General features: G+C 37.6%; 2 protein-coding genes across 7 annotated transcripts in view; one reads left to right on the forward strand and one right to left on the reverse strand.

Annotated features, from left to right (window-relative positions):
• Nucleotides 1-1,218: 1,218 nt before the first annotated feature.
• On the reverse strand, nucleotides 1,219-10,926 carry eif3s6ip (eukaryotic translation initiation factor 3, subunit 6 interacting protein). Of its 4 annotated transcripts, none has more exons than XM_015363298.2 (16): nucleotides 10,788-10,925; nucleotides 10,249-10,291; nucleotides 9,338-9,548; nucleotides 8,717-8,796; nucleotides 8,314-8,343; nucleotides 7,781-7,842; nucleotides 7,309-7,378; nucleotides 6,734-6,807; nucleotides 6,446-6,617; nucleotides 4,897-5,051; nucleotides 3,427-3,597; nucleotides 3,070-3,203; nucleotides 2,673-2,846; nucleotides 2,001-2,190; nucleotides 1,683-1,763; nucleotides 1,219-1,406 (listed from the first exon to the last, which is right to left on the reverse strand). In XM_015363298.2, the coding sequence occupies exons 1-16, from the start codon at nucleotides 10,818-10,820 to the stop codon at nucleotides 1,320-1,322; spliced, it is 1,767 nt and encodes a 588-aa protein (XP_015218784.1). In that variant the 5' UTR covers nucleotides 10,821-10,925; the 3' UTR covers nucleotides 1,219-1,319. The 4 variants fall into 4 exon arrangements, with proteins under 4 accessions (XP_015218784.1, XP_015218783.1, XP_015218785.1 ...); XM_015363297.2 differs by having other exon boundaries at nucleotides 10,779-10,925; XM_015363299.2 differs by lacking the exon at nucleotides 8,314-8,343 and having other exon boundaries at nucleotides 10,779-10,926.
• A 4,870-nt stretch (nucleotides 10,927-15,796) lies between these two features.
• smoc2 (SPARC related modular calcium binding 2) overlaps nucleotides 15,797-18,382 on the forward strand; it is a 35,841-nt gene continuing 33,255 nt past the window's right edge. For all 3 annotated transcript variants that reach the window (XM_015363198.2, XM_015363200.2, XM_015363199.2), the window contains exon 1: nucleotides 15,797-16,573. In XM_015363198.2, coding sequence (XP_015218684.1) covers nucleotides 16,502-16,573 — 72 coding nt within the window. In that variant the 5' untranslated portion in view covers nucleotides 15,797-16,501. The remainder of the gene's footprint in view (nucleotides 16,574-18,382) is intronic.

Genomic DNA, 18,382 nt, shown 5'->3' on the forward strand with positions numbered 1-18,382 from the left:
ATCATTGTAAATATCCATCCATCATGAATTAAAAAAAATTGATTATTGTACTGCTGAAAAAAAAAACTTTTACCATAGTTAGAATATAAAGTTCCAGAAAAAAATTATGGTCAAGGTTTTGTTGCATAAGAAAAACTTTGAGCTCCAATTAATTTTTATTTCACAACCGGTTTCATTTCTGTGCGACCAACTGCATTTATAATTCACTTTTGATATATCGACATTTCCATCCCAGATGCAAGACTAAGAAATGCAATGAGGCTAGTTTTGAATAGTCAGACTTACAGATAACTGGATATGATAAGCTTAAGATTTTAAAGAATATGAATAGCCTTGCACCAAATGTCATGCTTTGCAATACAATTAAAAAACATGCGTCTAGGTACCAGCAGAGGGCGACATTTTTATCTACAAATCCATTGCTTAAAAATTAACGTTTTTACAACAATGACAAATCTTTACCCAAATTGGGTGCCTCTAGCCACTTATCTCACTGCTTTCAGCTAATCTATGTACTCATTGGGTTAAGCAGTCAACATCTGGATGCCAGATTCAGCAAAACTTTTCAGCAAACACTAGTTTCCATGTCAACTACAGAAAATGCAATTGGGTGAGACAAGGTTCTGAATTCTGCAGAAGTATACATTAGCCCACCTGCCCCACTTTGTGGTGATTGGCTGCAGATCAGCATCTTCTTCTGTGTGACTAGTGGTCAATGGCTAATTCTCATTCTAGTATGACTTAGAGAACAACCTTCATCATTTCATCAATTATCACTATTTTATTTGCAAAAACCTATCACAAGCTTCCTTGTGGACATGGAACAACTACTCAGCCCCTTGCTAACCATCTTTTTACTTATTGAATTCAACCAACCACCACTGCTGTCTAAGCTGTCACTGCTGAGCTGTCAATTCAACTTAGCTGTAACCTTGAAATAACAGAAAGTAAAAACTCAGTTACTCAACTGTGCACAAAGCTGTACAAAATAAGAGAATGCAAACTTAAAGAGTCTAAACAATTAATCTTAGCATTACACGCATCTCCAATTTAACATTTTTGTATTATGTATTGTGAAATATTGCCACAGATCTGCTGTACCCTACACCACTGATCTAACAAAATGGGAGCCGGGTCCGGAAAATCATACCATAACACTTCATAGCATGAGCAATGCCTTAATGCGATCTCCAAGAAGAAAGACTCAACTATGCCATCCTCTTTTTTTAGCTTTATTTTTTTTTTAATGTGTGACTGAGGCTTCCATTGTTCTTCGATTAGCAGAACCAGTCTCATATTCCACTGCTCCAAGGACCAGTTTAAGTTGCACGGGAGGCAGGGTTGTTGGTGGTGCTGGAGCTCCCGGGAGTTGCAGCCACTGACATTTTCTTCAGAGTGCGATTCAGCTATATGGAAAAATGGGACAAATATCAGGGAAGTACGAGGCATGTTCTTAGCATAGTTTAAAACCTAACAGGCAGTCTTATTTTAGCTGCAAGTAAAATAACAGCTGTTTGGAATCTTGCACTGCAGGTAATTTGGAAATCAATACATGCTAATAAGGATTCAAAAAATAACTTAATATTTAACAGCCTAGTTTAAAAAGAGACAGCATTGCGTCACTAAGCCAGGGTTGTGCTTTCTTAATTTTGAAGTCAAAAGTAAAAAAAGATTTTTCTTACCTCTTCAAATTTGTGAATTTGTCTGATGAAGAAATCTCCATACCGCCGAGCTACTTTGGTGTCTGCAATGTGAATCATATCCTAAAAAACAAAATCACCAACAAAATGTAAACAGGCCAAAATCAAAAATGGCAAAAGCAGCTTTGCTGACTATAAAAACATTTCCACTTAATTAATAAGTAAGAGTGGAACCTATGGGATGCCATTCACTTAAGAGTTTAAACTAACATCCCTCAAAGACTAACACGTCATCATAAATAGCCACTGGGGCTTCCAGAGATTCTTCGGACACAGTGGTATCCCTGCACATCTACAGACCTTATCTATGTAGAAGTCGACCTCGGAAGCAGACTGAAACTCCCCGTCAAGAGCCGAGATCCCACTGGTCCACACCAGGTTCTTCATCTTGTGCTTGAACACCAGCAGCTGGATCCGAAACTCTTGCTCCGACATATCCAAAAATCCTGCCAGTTTTGCCACTGGCATAGTAGTATACAGCTTTAGAAAACTAGGGAAAAGACAGGTTAAATTGTAATGATATCAAGCAGTGACAATACAATTCTAACATTTTGAGCAACAGCACACAGGTCAAACTAATCTGAAGGTTACTGGTATAGTCTGTCATTTATCATGCTTATTAACTGAAACTTAGTATTGCACACCCTCACTAAATCACAGGACACAGCTTTTGAGTAAGTATGAGAAAATATTACACTAAGACAAATGGCACCTTCATAACTGACAGCCAGAAACCCTTGAAATGAAAAAAATAATTTTAGCTAAGGAAACCAACACCTCAATGAAAATGCATAGTTGAAAAACTGCTACTCTGCTGGGCTATAAACAGCAATATGGTACATTTAACAACTTGAAAATGTTGTAAAATGGTAATGTTAATCATGGTTTCACATACAATAGTCTGTCCACAAGCATGTGGACAACTAAGCTCAAAGAGAACAAAAATTACACCATAATAAATGCAAACTATACCTGCGAATGGTGGAGAGCTGAGCCTGCTGCTGTACCTCCTCAGCAAAGACTTTCAGCTGCTGCTGGAAGGGCTCTTTGTGGTAGTTGGGATGCACAGTGTCGTAGTTTGGAACGACAGGGGAGAGGAACTTGGGACAGGCAAAACTGAACAGCTCTTCGAACACCTGGAGATCACTGAGGACCAATGAAGTATAACAATAAGAGCACATACAGCACTACTGCAATGGTACTAAAGAGCTTCAATACCAAGTACTGTCAACCCCTTAAACCTTAAGAAGCAACATAAATTCACAAATAGTTGGTGGATGCCAAGTTCTGATTGTGTTAAACGACCTATGTGATAAGCATCTGTAAGTATGATGAAGTCTGACAAATAAACCTAGTTATTTAGACTTACCCTTTCTGCATGCGTAGCATCTTGTCCCCATACTTCTCCCTCAGCTGGGTGTGAATACTTTCATCAATCCTCATGGGATACATCGTGAGAGCAATGGCCAGAAGACCGTGCATCTGTTCGTTTTGTTTATTAATCTAGAAAACAGAAATTCTACAGTGATATGCTTTCAAAACTAGATACATCTATCTAATGAACTGAGCACACAATCCACAGTGAGAGAAGCAATAATAATACACCGACCAATCTACCCTTCATAAGGAATGCATTAAGTGATTTGGAAATGCTTACTCAAGACACTGTGGACTCAATAATACAAACAGGTGTCAACACACACACACACACTCCTAAGACACTGACCATCTCATATTTGTATGTTGATCTCTGGAACATGTTCCTAGTCCTCTGTATGTAGAGCAGGATGTTGGCAAACACTCTGATGGCGTCCTGGTAGCGTCGCATCATCAGATAGGCAAAACCCACATAGTAATAGGTGGTGATTTGACACTCTGGGACACGGGAGTACATGCTCTGCACCACACAATTGAGAGACTGGTTAAGTACACAACTTAGTAATACACAAAACAGTTTCAGGTAATTATATGCTCCATACGTTTTTCAATATGGGATGATTACACGTTTATCATACTAAGTACAAACAGACTTTTTCAAGAAGGTCTGGAGAGATGTAAATTGCTCATGATTGTTTGCACAGGATAGAAGAATGAGAAGAATCAGTGCAGACTGAATAAATTAAAGGAATATTATGTTTGAAGCTAGTTGATTTCACTTCCAAACCCAGCAAATCTATTATATCCCAGTCTGCAGTGTATACTGAGGTACTCAGCTCTGGTGGAATTAGGGCTTGAACAGTACCCACATGCAGTACACAGACTGGCAGAGTAGTCAGGGAACAAAAAGCCTTCATTAATGTCAGGAATCCGAGAAAATGTCTTTAAAGACATCTGAGAACTTTATTAATCCTGAAAAGGAGCACTGAGCAGCACTGAGGCTGGATAAACGTGAATGAAATGTCAGTGATGGATGTCACACAGACTGGTGCCAGTTGGTTATAAACAGGCCTTGACTACCCTGCTGCTCCCTATGAGGGGCCTCCCTCATGTGGCAAACCTAATCCATTTTGCAGCAATTTTGTAATTTGTGAATCAGACAAAAAACTCTACAATCCAAAATTCATCTGTGTAAAAGATCTATATGGTTCAAATTAACTGAAACTCATCTCTTCCAGCATAACCACACTGAAGTCCTTCCAAGCATGCTATAATATTTAGAAAAGGAAGCAGCACTGAAAACTAATTCAGCATGGAATAAACCCGCTAACTGTTCATTTGCAGCCTACGCATGCTGACGCAGCTACCTACTTGAACTATTGTATCTTAAATACACATTTTAGTAATTTATGCATTACGTGCTAAACAGAAATATATAAACCACAGGTCCTTCAGAAATCTGATTTGTGACCTCCGAAGTACAGCAACAGTATGAAGCATCAGGCTCCGAAGCTGTGGTTTTACAGTTAACATGTAAATGCCCAGTGCCTTGAAACTGCATGCTAATTCAATTTAACCAGAGCTTTCAGAAACACATTCATAATTCAAATGTTATACTGATCTATTCCTAAAATTGAAAACTATCTGCAAATTAATCTGCATTCAACTGAAAAATGCTTTTTGACACAAGTACTGACAGTGATCTCTCCCTCCATTCTTCAAAGTTAATAACTATAACAATTTTAATGGCCAAAATGTGAATCTATACATGCATATATATATAATTTGGTCTATAAGCGTTTCTGTGTCCACAACATACCTTTTTATTTAGTTCAATGTTTTCCAGCACTTTGATAGCCTGGTAATAATCCCCCAGTAGAGAATGAAGCCTCAGGAGACCCACCAGACTGAAATATCCTAGCATCTTATACAGTGAGTGCCGGCCATACTCCCCAGCAACACTCTCAGGGTCTCCTACAAACAAAGACACCACTGATTAATCCCAACAGGGGCTTAAGAGACTCAGACATACAAAGACAAATAAGGTACCTACTTTGAAAAAGAAAAACAAGGGTTAGGTTTGCTATATTCCCCTACTGCACTCTTCTGCAGCTTACTGTATTATGTGGGATTTGCTATGATACAGTGGCATACCCCAAACACAAATAACACTGCTGCTCTACAATCAGCCTAAAGAAGAGCAACCAGTACATTTCTAATTTAAAGAAATGTACCACAATGATAGATGAAAAGAATAATCTTTTTATTCCTGAACAGGTGTACTGGGAAATGCATTTAATGCTGAACAGGAGGCACTTCCTTACACAAATAGTTGAGAAACCTGGAACAAGCTAGCCATCCATGTTGTTGAAAGCAGTACCCTGGCTGGCTTGAAGAAACATCTGGATGACTTCTTAGAATCAATCACCTACTAAAATCCAACCAAGCTAGACAGGCAGAATTGCCTTATTTCTAACATTTCTTATATTCCTGATATTGATTGTATAAGGAAGAACAATTATTAAAAAGGACCTGATGCCCACTGAATCAATCCTTGTGTAAGTAAGGACTCTGATCCTCTTGCTTTCTTTAAAAAATAGCTGGATGAGATCCTTATGTCAACAGGCTATTAATGACCAATGGATAATTTATTAGAGAGGCTGAATGGCCTCCTCTCACTTATAACCATTCTAATGTTTTTAATGTCAACATTAATTAAATCTCAAATCAAAGAAAAAGATAAAAACTGTACAGTAGCCTCATCTCAGCTCAAGTACTCACAAAAACAAAAAATATTCCCAAACCTAAAGAAAACAAAGTATCTATAGTTTGACAGGCAAACTAAAACTCATCATGAAGACAGACCACTGACCAGACAAATTAAGAACAGAGTCACAGAAGTATGAGGTATTTCTCTGAAAATCAGAACAGCTACAAAAACACCTGCTTGTCTACTAAATCATACAGAGGAACAAATACCTCCCTCAAAAGCTATAATTTAGAGTAACCAATCAAACCTAATTTGCTGATTTTTGGAAGAGAAGAGAAAACAGAAGAATTTGCCAAAAAACCCATGAGCTTAAGATAACACGCAAATTACACAAATAGACACCCAGAGTTGGAATATAACAGGAACCTGGACCTGTGAGACTGCCACCATGCAATTGCAAACAGTTTGGTGAGGTAAGGTAAATTGACGGTAATTCATTAATATACATCAACACCTAGATAATAACCCTCTATAAGCAATTATGTCCTTAAAAAAGTTTCCTCTCATTTCATATAATAATGGATGTTCATCCGTTTGCTCCTCATTGTCACAATTATTGGACTGCATAGGCTCCTTCATCGTTTTCAGGTGTACTTACCCCCACTGGTGTACACCTCCAGCTGTCTGTTGATGTTACTCTTGTCAACCAGAGAGTGCAGCACATTCAGCACACTATGCACATTCCAGATTTTGGGGTTGTTCCTCAAAAACTCTAGCTCTTCCTCAGATTTCTTTGCGGTCTTGCAGCGGTACTGGCTGAATGACTGGAACTGAAGCACAGAGACAAACAAACAATCACTGAAATGAAAACAAATGCGGAAAAACTAAGCAAAAGGCAAAAAAACAACATTGTGAAATTTCCAATGCAGCCAACTTGCAGGATTACCTGATAGATGAACTCATCAATTATATCCCACAGCCACTGATTAGGGAGCTCCAGTGGAGCAGGGCCATCTGCATCTGAGGGATTGGCATTCAGAGAGGCATGTCAGGTAAGAGGACTGTGCACACAGTATCAAGGGAAAGGAGTAGTTTACACTACTGACAGCTACATGCTAACAATTGCAGAAATATCAGGAGAATTGTTTGAAAGCAGGACACGTAAGCCTCATCACCTCACAGCAGCATCTCAGACGTCCAATTTTCTGAATTTCAAATCTGATCAGCTTCATCTGACCACTTTAGGTTTGAGCCAGATTTTTTTTTCATTAAAACTTTTATTTAAATCGCCATTTTAGGAAAAAAAAAAACGGTTCTTTGAGATAATTTCTAATAAGATTGTGACATACACTGCACAAAGTATTAAATATTGTTTTTTTCTGACTTGTAGCAGTAGTAAGTTGAAGTAAATACAAAAAAATAATAAAAACTTTAGAAGACAAATCTAAGACCAAAATGGTACTACTATTTGGTATAGCTCCTAAAGAAAATAGCTGCAAAAGTTCCCATATAAAAACTCACTCAGAATGTAGTTGAAGAGATTGCAGTAATTGTAATAGGACTCAAACCTCTGGTCCAGTGTTGGTCCTCCCTGCAAAACAATTTCTGATTAGTGCTTAGCACTGTTGATTTAACATTTAACATATACAAATGACCTTTGACTAAAATCGCCAACATGTTGGCAGAAACCTTTATAAAAATGTCTCAAACTCAAATTCACTGCTCTTTAACCCTGAATCCAGCTCTATGTATTTCATAAAAGCTTTGGTTATTTTATTCCATTATATTTATACATCAAATTTAAAAGGACTAAAATGCATGCCTTCTGCACTTCCATTTTGTTCACAGAAATGTTAATCTAAATTAGAGAACTGCATATACTGTGCAAACTATGCAAGACATTTAGGATACTTTTAATTATTTCTAAATATTCAGATTTATAATTTATTTCATCTTTCTCTACAATATACAAAGGAAAGACAGGATGACTCACGCTGACTTTTGCATAGATGTGTCTGTAGTACAGTTCTTTATAGAGAATCAGGAACACTGCATCTGAGAGAAAACAAAGCCATTTTAACACAACTCTGGAAATAATTAGAAGTGATTGCTGAAGTCTAATTTATTCTACAGAACTACAATTTTATTAAGTATGAAAAAGATGCTGTCACACAATCTAAACACTACTTTTACAATGAGGTATAAATAAAACACAAGGACATTATTCAGGTTAAAATGACAAATACTGCGTTTAAAGGAACCTAAGATGCTGAATTATCTTCTCATAAAATTATCTGCACATGCCACACCAGCTTAGCCACTAACCTTGTGGGATTCACACAAAAGGCCCAAAAGTAAATACATTTACTGATTGCTTTTAGGAAGATGCATGAATTCTAGCAAAAAGAGTCCTAATCTAAATTACAAAACAGTCCTATAAATGTGGTATTTCTAACTATTGTTCTATTTTGAGGTTAACATTGTAAAATGGCTTATAAATATTTTATTTCTTAGCAGCACTCTTACCTTGTTTTCCTGAGTGAGGATTAAGCACTTCTGTGATTCAAAAATACATTATTTTAAAATAGCCTTACCAATCAGTTAGTTGTGCTACAGTGTAATACACCCTGACAGAAACTGATAGTGTGCCTCACAATCTCCTTGATGTACATTTTACTTACATCAGTATTCTTATTAAAAACATTTTTACCATATCAAGAAGAACAAAACTTAATAATTAATAGTTTTATTACCTTTAGTATTACTCTTTCTGATATGGGTAAGGGTTAATGTTCAAAATTAAAACATCTTTTACACAGCTTCAGCAGACACTATTGCTAATCAATTATTATTCTGATATGAAAAACAAAATGCAAAAAATGAAAAGCAGAAGATTTTTTTGGCTAATGCTGTTAAAATAAAAACTTACCATTTCCCACAAGGGAGGCTATGGCCTCAGCTTCTGGCCATGGGGAGGTCTTAAAAAATCTTTCAGTCAGCTTATTCCAGCTACAGAGAAGAGGGAGAGAAGTGGTATAGGTACACAGACCTTTATTTAACAACTGCAAGCCACCTCTGTTTGAAACAGTACACATAAACAAAGGACACAAATACAAACACCTGTAACACCTGGCTTTTCATAAGAATACGTCTAATTAAAAAATGGAAAAGAAATGTGCAATTTAGGAAAGACAGAGGCTACATGGAGAAAATAACTTGAAAGACAAACCATTTACAGCAGGTGAATCACCAAGCAGAAGACGGGGAGCCACAAATTTACGAAGAGCACATTCAATTAAAGCCAATTAAAGCCAAAACATAGTGCTTAAGGTCATAAACTGGGATCTTTTAAGAACCACATAATTATTGACATCTGAGGAATCTGTAAGCTTTGATGGACTTAAAGATCTGTTTTCTATTGTACTTGTTCTCAGATGCTTCTGAGCTAAAGCAGACATATACATTTCTGCTTTTCCTATTCAAAAACATGTTTCTGCTGGTAATGGTTTGTGTACTCTCAGTGAGCATGTGTACTAGAACCTTGCGATACCTGTTCTCATATACATCCTGAATCTCATATATCTTCTGCTCAATGCTCTCGCTGGACACTCGATTGGCTTGCAGCTCATAAACCTTCTGATCAATGAGGTCTGAGATCGTTTTGTGAAAGTACTGCAGGAAGTTTTTAATCACTTCTGGGATGACATGGTAGGTCTGTTGCTCATACTGACGCTCATAAGCCAGGTCTGCTTTAGGGTCACCTGAGAGACAACATAAGAAAGGCAAATGTAGTGTACAAATATTACCAGTAGTCAGCTTTGCAAATGTGTTCATGCATATATCTTACATATGAATCATAATAATAATAATTCTTACACTTCTATAGCACTTTTCTGGAAACTCCACTCAAAGCGCTTTACAGGTAATGGGGACTCCCCTCCACCACCACTGTGCACAATCCACCTGATGTGGTGATGGCAGTACACTCCCCACACATCACCTGAGTAATGAAGCCAATTCATAGATGGGGATTATTAGGAGGCCATGACTGGTAAGGGCCAATTGGAACTTTTGGGGTTTGGGGGTTACACCCCCACTCCTTTCGAGAACGCCCTGGGATTTTTAATGACCACAGAGAGTCAGGACCTCATCTGAAGGACAGCGCCTTTTTTTACAGCATAGTGTCCCCCGTCACTATACTGGGGCATTAAGACTCACATTGAGTGGGTGAGCGTCCCCTGCTGGCCCCACTAAGAAAGCAACCTTAGTGTTTCCCAGGAGGTCTCCCATCCAGGTACTGACCAGGCTCACACCTACTGAGCTTCAGTGAGTTGCCAGTTGTGAGTTGCAGGCTGATATGGCTGCTGGCTGCTGGAATAAACTATTTTTAATTGAATGGAATCACCCTGTTGGGGATGAATGAGCCGAGAGCTTACGTTTTTTTACTCTTAAAACACTCACCCGTGTGCAAGTCGTAGTCACTGGAGTAAGAGTAGGGATCATACTGCCAAAAGAAAGAAAACAGCTGATAAATTAAAAAGGAAAATGCAGACAGTCCATTTTAGAGCTGTAAAATAGGCTAACATCAGTCAACACCCCCGTTTTACTTAAAAACGTTTAAACATTTGGAATTCGCAAGTGTCAAATGCAATATTTACCAATATTCACAGGGAGCAACACAGTTATTCACACCCGATGCACAAGAATACACATGATGAGGTATAAACTAATGTATGAGGTAGTTGACCACCTAAAACAATACTCTTTATTTTTTGTCAAACGGGTAGACTATACGTCGGAATCATAAAAACGATAAATTAATGTATTTCCTTCCAATTACACCCTCGTCTATATGTACGTTACTATATGTAACAATTTGAAGATGACCACTGTATGCCGCGGGCCTCCGCCTGTCGGCAGCTCTATTTAGGAGAGTGATTATTTCATGTGCATTATTCGACTTTTTCCAGAACGAGTATAGCGTTACTCACAGTACTTACATCTCCGTCTACGTCCTCGTTCTGGTATGACATGGTTTTAGGATTGGTCCCCTTTCAGTCTGTAATAGATTCCAGCTAAGAATACAACCATGCAACACACATAACGTGCACAGGAAAGAGGAAAAAAGGGCCTTCACTTCCGGAGTAAAACCCGACGTGCTGTGCATTCTGGGATTGTGGTGGAACCGGCCGTGGTACTTTTTGCTTGTGTTAAAACTACCAGTCAGTGCAGACTCAATCATGGGGGGCGCTGTTCGTAGAGAGGTTGTGATCGAAGAATAAGTGAATGCAATTGACTGCCCTCTGCGTTTTACGATGTTAAAAAATACGGTATTGTGACAGCAGGTGTAAAAACAGGTTTCGCTGTTAAACCAGTAATCTGTGGTACAGTGTAATACATGTGCTTTATAATCTTGATGCATATTTTACTTACAAAGACATAAAATGAAAGTTGCATTTGTCTTGTATTACGAAAATCCTGTGTCCATAAGAGTTCATCTAATAGTTCTATTAATGTTTCTTTTAATTTTATTTTCAATACATAAGAAATAAAATAATACGTTTGCTAATTCTCTCTCTGCATCACTGGTGTGGACAGGCATATGCAGATCCGAGGCTCACAATGAGCTATTCAAAATATCATAAGATTTATCCAAAGGACATGTTTTCTCCCGTTATTTCACAGTAATGTTACTGTCAAAGTCGGAAACGAGACATATGCTTAGGGAAATTTAATTTGTCTTAAGAATGGTTTTTGGAATAACAAGCACAGTCGATTCTCCGTTTTCTAGCACTGGAAACAATCAGGTGCTGACCTTCCTCTATTCCCTCTATTTCTAAAAGAAGAGGAAATGTTTGTCAGCAACTAGCTGTTATTTGTACTTGCTATATGTGTTGTTGATTGTGTACTTTCCCCTGCATTAGGTCGTGGTTTTATTTGCCAATAGTAGGAACACTATACTGTAGATACTGTAGCGAGATGGAGTCGGCGAGGATGCAGACAGGAATCCATACTCTTTTTAGAATGATACCAATGAAGTCGACAAGTTTTACTACATAATCAAGGTGTCTTCACCGCACCACGATTTACATCGATTGCCCATATTGCAAATCAAGTTCGACGTCTGCGTGAACTGCTATGGAAAAAACGTAACCAGGTCAAGCATCCACAAAATGAAGAGTGTACACAGCCACGCAGTTTCTCAAGAAGCACTATGTTGCCACAGCTGTGTATTCAAAACGAAAGAATGCATGTAACCGCTTCTGCCTGCTAGCGCTACCTGGTCAAGTCCTGAGTCCCGCTATTTATGCAAATGTATTTCCACGCCTGTACTTGCACGGGCATAATCACATACGTTGTTGCAATGCACGGTTTAAAATAATAAATAGGCAATCTGTGCAAAATACAATGTAAATGCATGTAAGAATGTCAGCTATACTCATCAGTTTAAACCTAAAGTGTTACACACAATCTACACAAAAATGAATTATGCATACTAACGAAACAATTACGTTGTCGTGAAACTGCCTAATCCTAAGAGCTATTGGAACATCGACAGAGGTGGGGGAAGTGTGAAGTGTACCACTTATTGCTACACAATGGAAAATACCGCGATTCAGCTCCTCGAATTCCTAGTCACATCCGAAATAAAGGACAGGCTCCATTCTTGCGTGAAATGTTAATGGTATTGGAAAAGGCAACTTGCTTTACAGGGCTACATGTTTGGAAAGTCGTCAGATACATTTTACAGTTAATCGGGCATAAAATATACATCTGATCAGAAACAGTATCGTTTGGTATAACAGTAAATCATACTGTATATCAATGATCCCAATGTATTACCGTTATACTTTCTGAAAGGTGATATATGCTAGTCTTGCTACAATTACCACAGTGTAATTCTAAGCAATAGGAATCTCCCAAATGAATTGTTATGTTACTGTGATGGGAACATCATCATTACTGTACGTCGGTGGTGAAAACTCTTTGCTCTTTAATGTTACAGATTTTAGGAGTTCTAGCTTAATCACATAATATCGAGGTATGTTTTCAGCTTTGGAAGATAACACCCACTATTATCTTTCTATTAAATAAAACCACTACAAGGTTTACATTATGCATTGTCATCTTGTACAGCAAGTACCCATGTTGGCTTTTTGTTATAAAATATTTCCCTTTCTTTAGAAATGTTGGCTGACTTTTAAATACACTTCCACACTTTTACATAGGATCCACTTGTTTCTTCTGGTTCACGTTTCTACATTAAGACTGAAGAAATCTACTGGGGTGATGGTTTCTGTGCCTATTCAATATTATTATCAAAATTATATTAATAATAATAATTCTTAATGTTATTCTTCAGGATTTACCACATGAACAAGGCACATCTTTTTCCTATCAATTAATTCAAAATAATTTGTAATTATTTCACCAGATACCTTAAACTCTAGTTCACACTGACAACCTGGTTTTTACCCACCTATGCAGCAGGACACATACTGGAGCAAACTGAGAGAAGCACAGTACTTTGCTCAAGGGGACGACAGCAGGGTGCCACCCAGGAAGTGCAGTCATGGCCTCCTGGTTTGGTGTCCAGAGCCCCTCGTTACTAATCCACACTCCCACCCCCAAATCCAGGTGTGACAAAATCCACAAGGTGTGTAATCCAGCCCTTTGAAAAATAACCTGAAGGCTGCTGCAAGTCTTCTAAAATAGGAAATCAGTAGCTGGATGAACAGCAAGACTGTGCCTGGTAAGTACTGAGATGGGAGACCTCCAGGGAAATCCAAGTTGCTGCTTGATGCTTCAGGTGACACTCTTCCCAGTGGGCCGCAGTTTCAAAAGCAATGTCTAATGACAGTGCTGTAGCCGGTGTCATACTTTGGATGAAATGTCAAACCAAGGTCCAATGCATTGAGCGTCATTGCTTGTGGTGTTTTTGTTTTTTTTTGGGGGTGGGTGCCTCCAAATCTACAGGTAATAGAGTTGTTAACCCCACTGTCAAGGCTAAGCTCCACCATGGGCTTGCCCAGTTGGGCCTCCTAATTCAATTAGAAAAGCAAATGCTGATTTCCCTTCCCAATCTGTTGTGCGGCAGGGCTGCTCATCCAAGTGAATACTGTGCTTCTAGTCTCTTTGGGATCCTTTGGAATTAAAAGAGCTACATAAGCGTAATAATTATTTTTAATTAAGAGACTTAAACAAATGTTCCCTTAGGATGGAAACTGCAATATTAGAGTCTGCCAATAGAGGGTGCCGTTCGCTCACAGTTAAAAGTCATCGAAGAGCCGAATGTAGTTGAAAAAAGTAGATTTAAGTCTTTCTTCTGTGTGAATTTCTTCTGTTTTAAAGTGTTAAACGAATCTCAATTTCAACCCCTTTTTATTGTGTACAATCAACTACATTCTAATTTTAATTTGAATGCGTTTTATTTTTTCCCACAAAGGTTTCAAATACGAATAAATACTACCAGATAAAGTAGAGGTAGCCTAAATATAATGAACATCGGGAAATACATTGATGAGGAAACTAACAACAAAAGGAGAAACAGCATTATTATTATTAATAGTAGTTTTAAAATATGATTAGTAGTAATATTAAAGGTGTAAATACTTAGTTTTAACTCAAAAGCCTTTTACCCAAAAAATAATTAGACTAGTCTTTTTCAGAGATTTGCAGAACAAAATAATGCTTATTAGAATATAGGCTAAGCTATAATACATCACTTTTATTGTAAAACTGAATCAAATTCACCTCTCATGTTAATTACACTGTGCTGCTTTTTATATGTAATTAATCAGCAATACATACTGGTGTGGTGGCAGTGCACTAGACTTCTCATTGCATTGATGCTTAGAAATCAAAAACGTTAAAATGTGTTTTGTATGTTGCATAAGGAATTATTTGTAACCAGGCTGATGTTTGTCTGTGTTCTGTGAAAGCCTGTACCTTAGCAAGTCCACTGTTAAAAGTATTTTGTCCTTTCATACTTTTTAATGGTTTTATATGTTGATGTATTTTAATGAAATTTAGGAAACACTGGTCAAACAGGGTAGCAACCATCTTTCTAAATAAGAGATTCCTTTAAAAAATATCAGATACAAGCTTTCCATCTTCATTCCTCAAGCAGAATAACTATAGTATTACAAAAAGAAATAGAACTATTATAGAAAAACAGTTTTAACAAAACCACTTTTTTTTCTCTGACTAATACCATATTAACATGGGTAGTATTTGTCTTCATTAAATAGTGCTTTTGAGGAAAAACTGTCATGAAGTATGATTTTCTTTACCTTTTAGTTTTTTGGATTTTTGCTCTCAGTTTAATAAAACGTTCTTTTAAATTGAGATGCAGAAATATTTTATTTAATAAAATGTAGACAAGAAACAAAGGACATAAACCTGTGATGACAGCACTTGTTTTTTTAGGGCACGTAAACATTCTATTTTCACACAGGAGGTGTCAGCTCATACTTAATTTCTCAGATCAGTAAACTGAGGAACAAGACTATAAATTACAAGGTTTGTAGCCAGAGTGCCTGTTTTCTACCTTTGCCATATATTTCAGAGAGTTTTCTATTCAACGTCTTGCAACACCTCATTACTGGATGTTTTTCTCATCTGATTAAAAGTAACAAAGATATATCCCTTGAGTTAATTATTTTATGCACAATGTGCTGTATCTTAAATTTGACATAAACTAGGAGAACCAGCAATAGAGGCTCAGTATGTTCTTCAAGAAGTGCTGATAGTTTATTTGCCAAAAAGGGACAAACTGAAATAACAGAAGGAAGAAAATACAATATCATTCAACTTCTTAAAGTATAAAAAGAAACTAAAATTGCCAGCTTTTGCTTTCATAAAGCAAGCTAGGTTGCAACTTGTCCTTTATTTTCCTGTAATTTGTTGTCCTTTATTTTGATTTAGTAATCGCTGAAGAGTGAAAAAAATGTGGAGGGGTTGACATGGGAGGAGAAACTCTTTAGTGGCCAGCTGGTGGGATGAAAGAGCAGAGAGAGTGAGAGACTGAGGCAGGGACAGAAAGAGAAGTCAGATAGTTCAGTCAGCCCTGTGAGGCACAGATTAATGCACTTCACTCTCACACAAACACACTTTCTCATTCACACAAAGGTACAGCTAGAGAACAAGCTTGCTTTCTTCCTTTCTTTAAACAACAACAACAAAAAGAAATACGACAGAACAAAACAAGGATTACCTGTAGCGGCTGATCACATACACAAAGCAAAAGAAAAAAAAAGAAACAAATACTTTTCTCGTGTTTGTGCTGGCTTCCAGCAGATGAAAGATTTATCCAACACTTACCTACCTACCAGAGAGGCAGATCCTGCATTCGTGATAAGAGCTCTGACTGAAAAATAGAAGGGAGAAGAGAAAGAAGAATACGAAGAAGCTGAAGAAGCAGAAAGGCTGCCTAGAGCTCAGTGAAAAAGCTCAACGCAGGAGGGAAACATCAATGTGACACAAAAAGAAGAGACACAGGGGGAAAAAAGAGAAGAGAACAACAAAAGAACTTTATCTGGCTTAGGAGGAAGCAGACAAACAAATTATTACACCAGGGGATCCAGAAAATCATTCTGCTAACAGTGAGAATTTGACAGCTGCCCAACTGCAGGGTTTAATTCCTGTGAAAAGCAGGGTGGTGGGGAGCACCTCGAGGGGGTCCGAAGAGCTACGCAGTTTGAGTCCCACCAGGATGCTGTTTCAGCCGTTACTCCTTCTATTGGTTCTGCATGCTGGATACTCACAGAAATTCTCAGCTCTCACGGTGAGGAGACATGCTTTACTTCAAGCAAACTCATGTAGCTGCTGCATGCTTCCACATGATTTAGGATGTGTGTGTGTTTAATGTAATGTAATTTGATCATGACTGGTGCATATGTGTATATGCATTTAGCTTGCAATCTTTGATTTAACGGTTTTTCAGTCTATACATAAGTATGGGAAATTTGCATGTTATACTATTATATATAGAACAAATGTCTATTCCAATATGAATATGGCTTAAGAATTGTGTTTGTGACAAACACATAAATTCTTTAAAATTATGATTATTTGAATAAGTTTCTAGAAAAAAGAGGTGAAGAAAGTCCACTGACATTTGGAATCAGTTGGCATCTATTGTTGCAAACGAGATTTCCAAGCAGGAAAACAGCCCAAATTTACATAATAAACTAACTCACCTAAAAGCTGTGCTTTGTTTTACATTGTCCTTAAAGATTAAAAAAGTAAACTTTTGAACTCACTGTTCCATTAAAATCAATTAATTTAACAATTTAAATCATTTTAAATTCATGAACATATTTATATGTGTGAACAGACAGAACCAAGCAGTATATCTTCCTTTGATGACAAGTCTGTCTACAAAAACAAAAGAAGGTTTAGATTAGTTTGTATGCATATGTTGTTATTGAAAATAATGTAAATACAAGATGTTTATCCACATAAACTATGATGGAAGTGTGGTTTTCATTCTGCTTGGCACACTAAGAGCTATAATTCTAGTGGGTGCTACATGTTCCAAAAAAAATTATTAAGGAATGAGAGGTGGTGACAGAAAATCAAGGCAGATAAAGTGAATATGTCAGGACTGCAAAGTCTCAGATATTCAGGTATTGCTAGTTATGAGGGTTCAATGTTGGACAGTTTAATTTGGTATTGTTGTTAAATTATTAAATCTTTGTGCCATATATACAGTATAGTCTCATTTAAGGTTGCTTGCTATTGTAGATATAATGTACTCATATACAAAGAAAGAAGTGAAAGGATAGAGAAAGAAGTTGTTAGATGGTATAAAAAAAGGCCCCATTCCTCACACTAGATATAAATATACACACTAGATACAGGCCAGATGTAAATATTAAGTGCTGTGTGCATCTACACATGGATTGTATGGATTATATCAGCAGTCCTGGTCTGTGAGATTTCAGCTCATTCCAGGCGCAGTATCGATATCAAAAAGTGTGAGAAAGAGGGTTTCCTATCTCCTCTGTGGAGATAATTCTAGGAAACCCTTCACATGCTCAGTGCATTTCAGGTCAATGATGCTCAAACACCCTTTCCGTCTTTGACTGGCGTAGGTGGTATGAACTGGATCACCATTTTCCACAGACCCAATATGTTATTTGAGGTTTATACAGGCAGAAATGGCTTCAGAATGTTCTTCTGGGGAGAAGGTCCCAGGTGCTCAAAGATTACCAGCCTGGACATTCCACACTGCACACTATGACAGGCTATGTTGTTGAGGCTTGCAATGAGTCAATGTCAGTTTCTAAGCCGGATGGAATCATTCAGTCGACAACTGACTTTGGGTGGGGTGGGGTATGGTTTGCATCTCCATTGTTTTATGGAATCCTAGATTCTTAACGAGAGCTTTTAATCCTTCCATACTTACATCTGGTTTCTGTGGTTTGTTTTCCATACTACTAGTCTCATTTAAAAATGTCTTTTGTTTGACTTTGGGATTACAGGACAAAGGACAATGATTGTTTCTGGTCTTTTATTAAAGTGGATGATCATCCCGTTATATACGTACAGTGGAATATGAGTTTTCCTGGTGGCTTCTGCTAATGTTCCA

The sequence above is a fragment of the Lepisosteus oculatus genome, chromosome 17, assembly GCF_040954835.1.
Source record: "Lepisosteus oculatus isolate fLepOcu1 chromosome 17, fLepOcu1.hap2, whole genome shotgun sequence".
In the NCBI taxonomy this organism is placed as follows: Eukaryota; Metazoa; Chordata; class Actinopteri; order Semionotiformes; family Lepisosteidae; genus Lepisosteus; species Lepisosteus oculatus.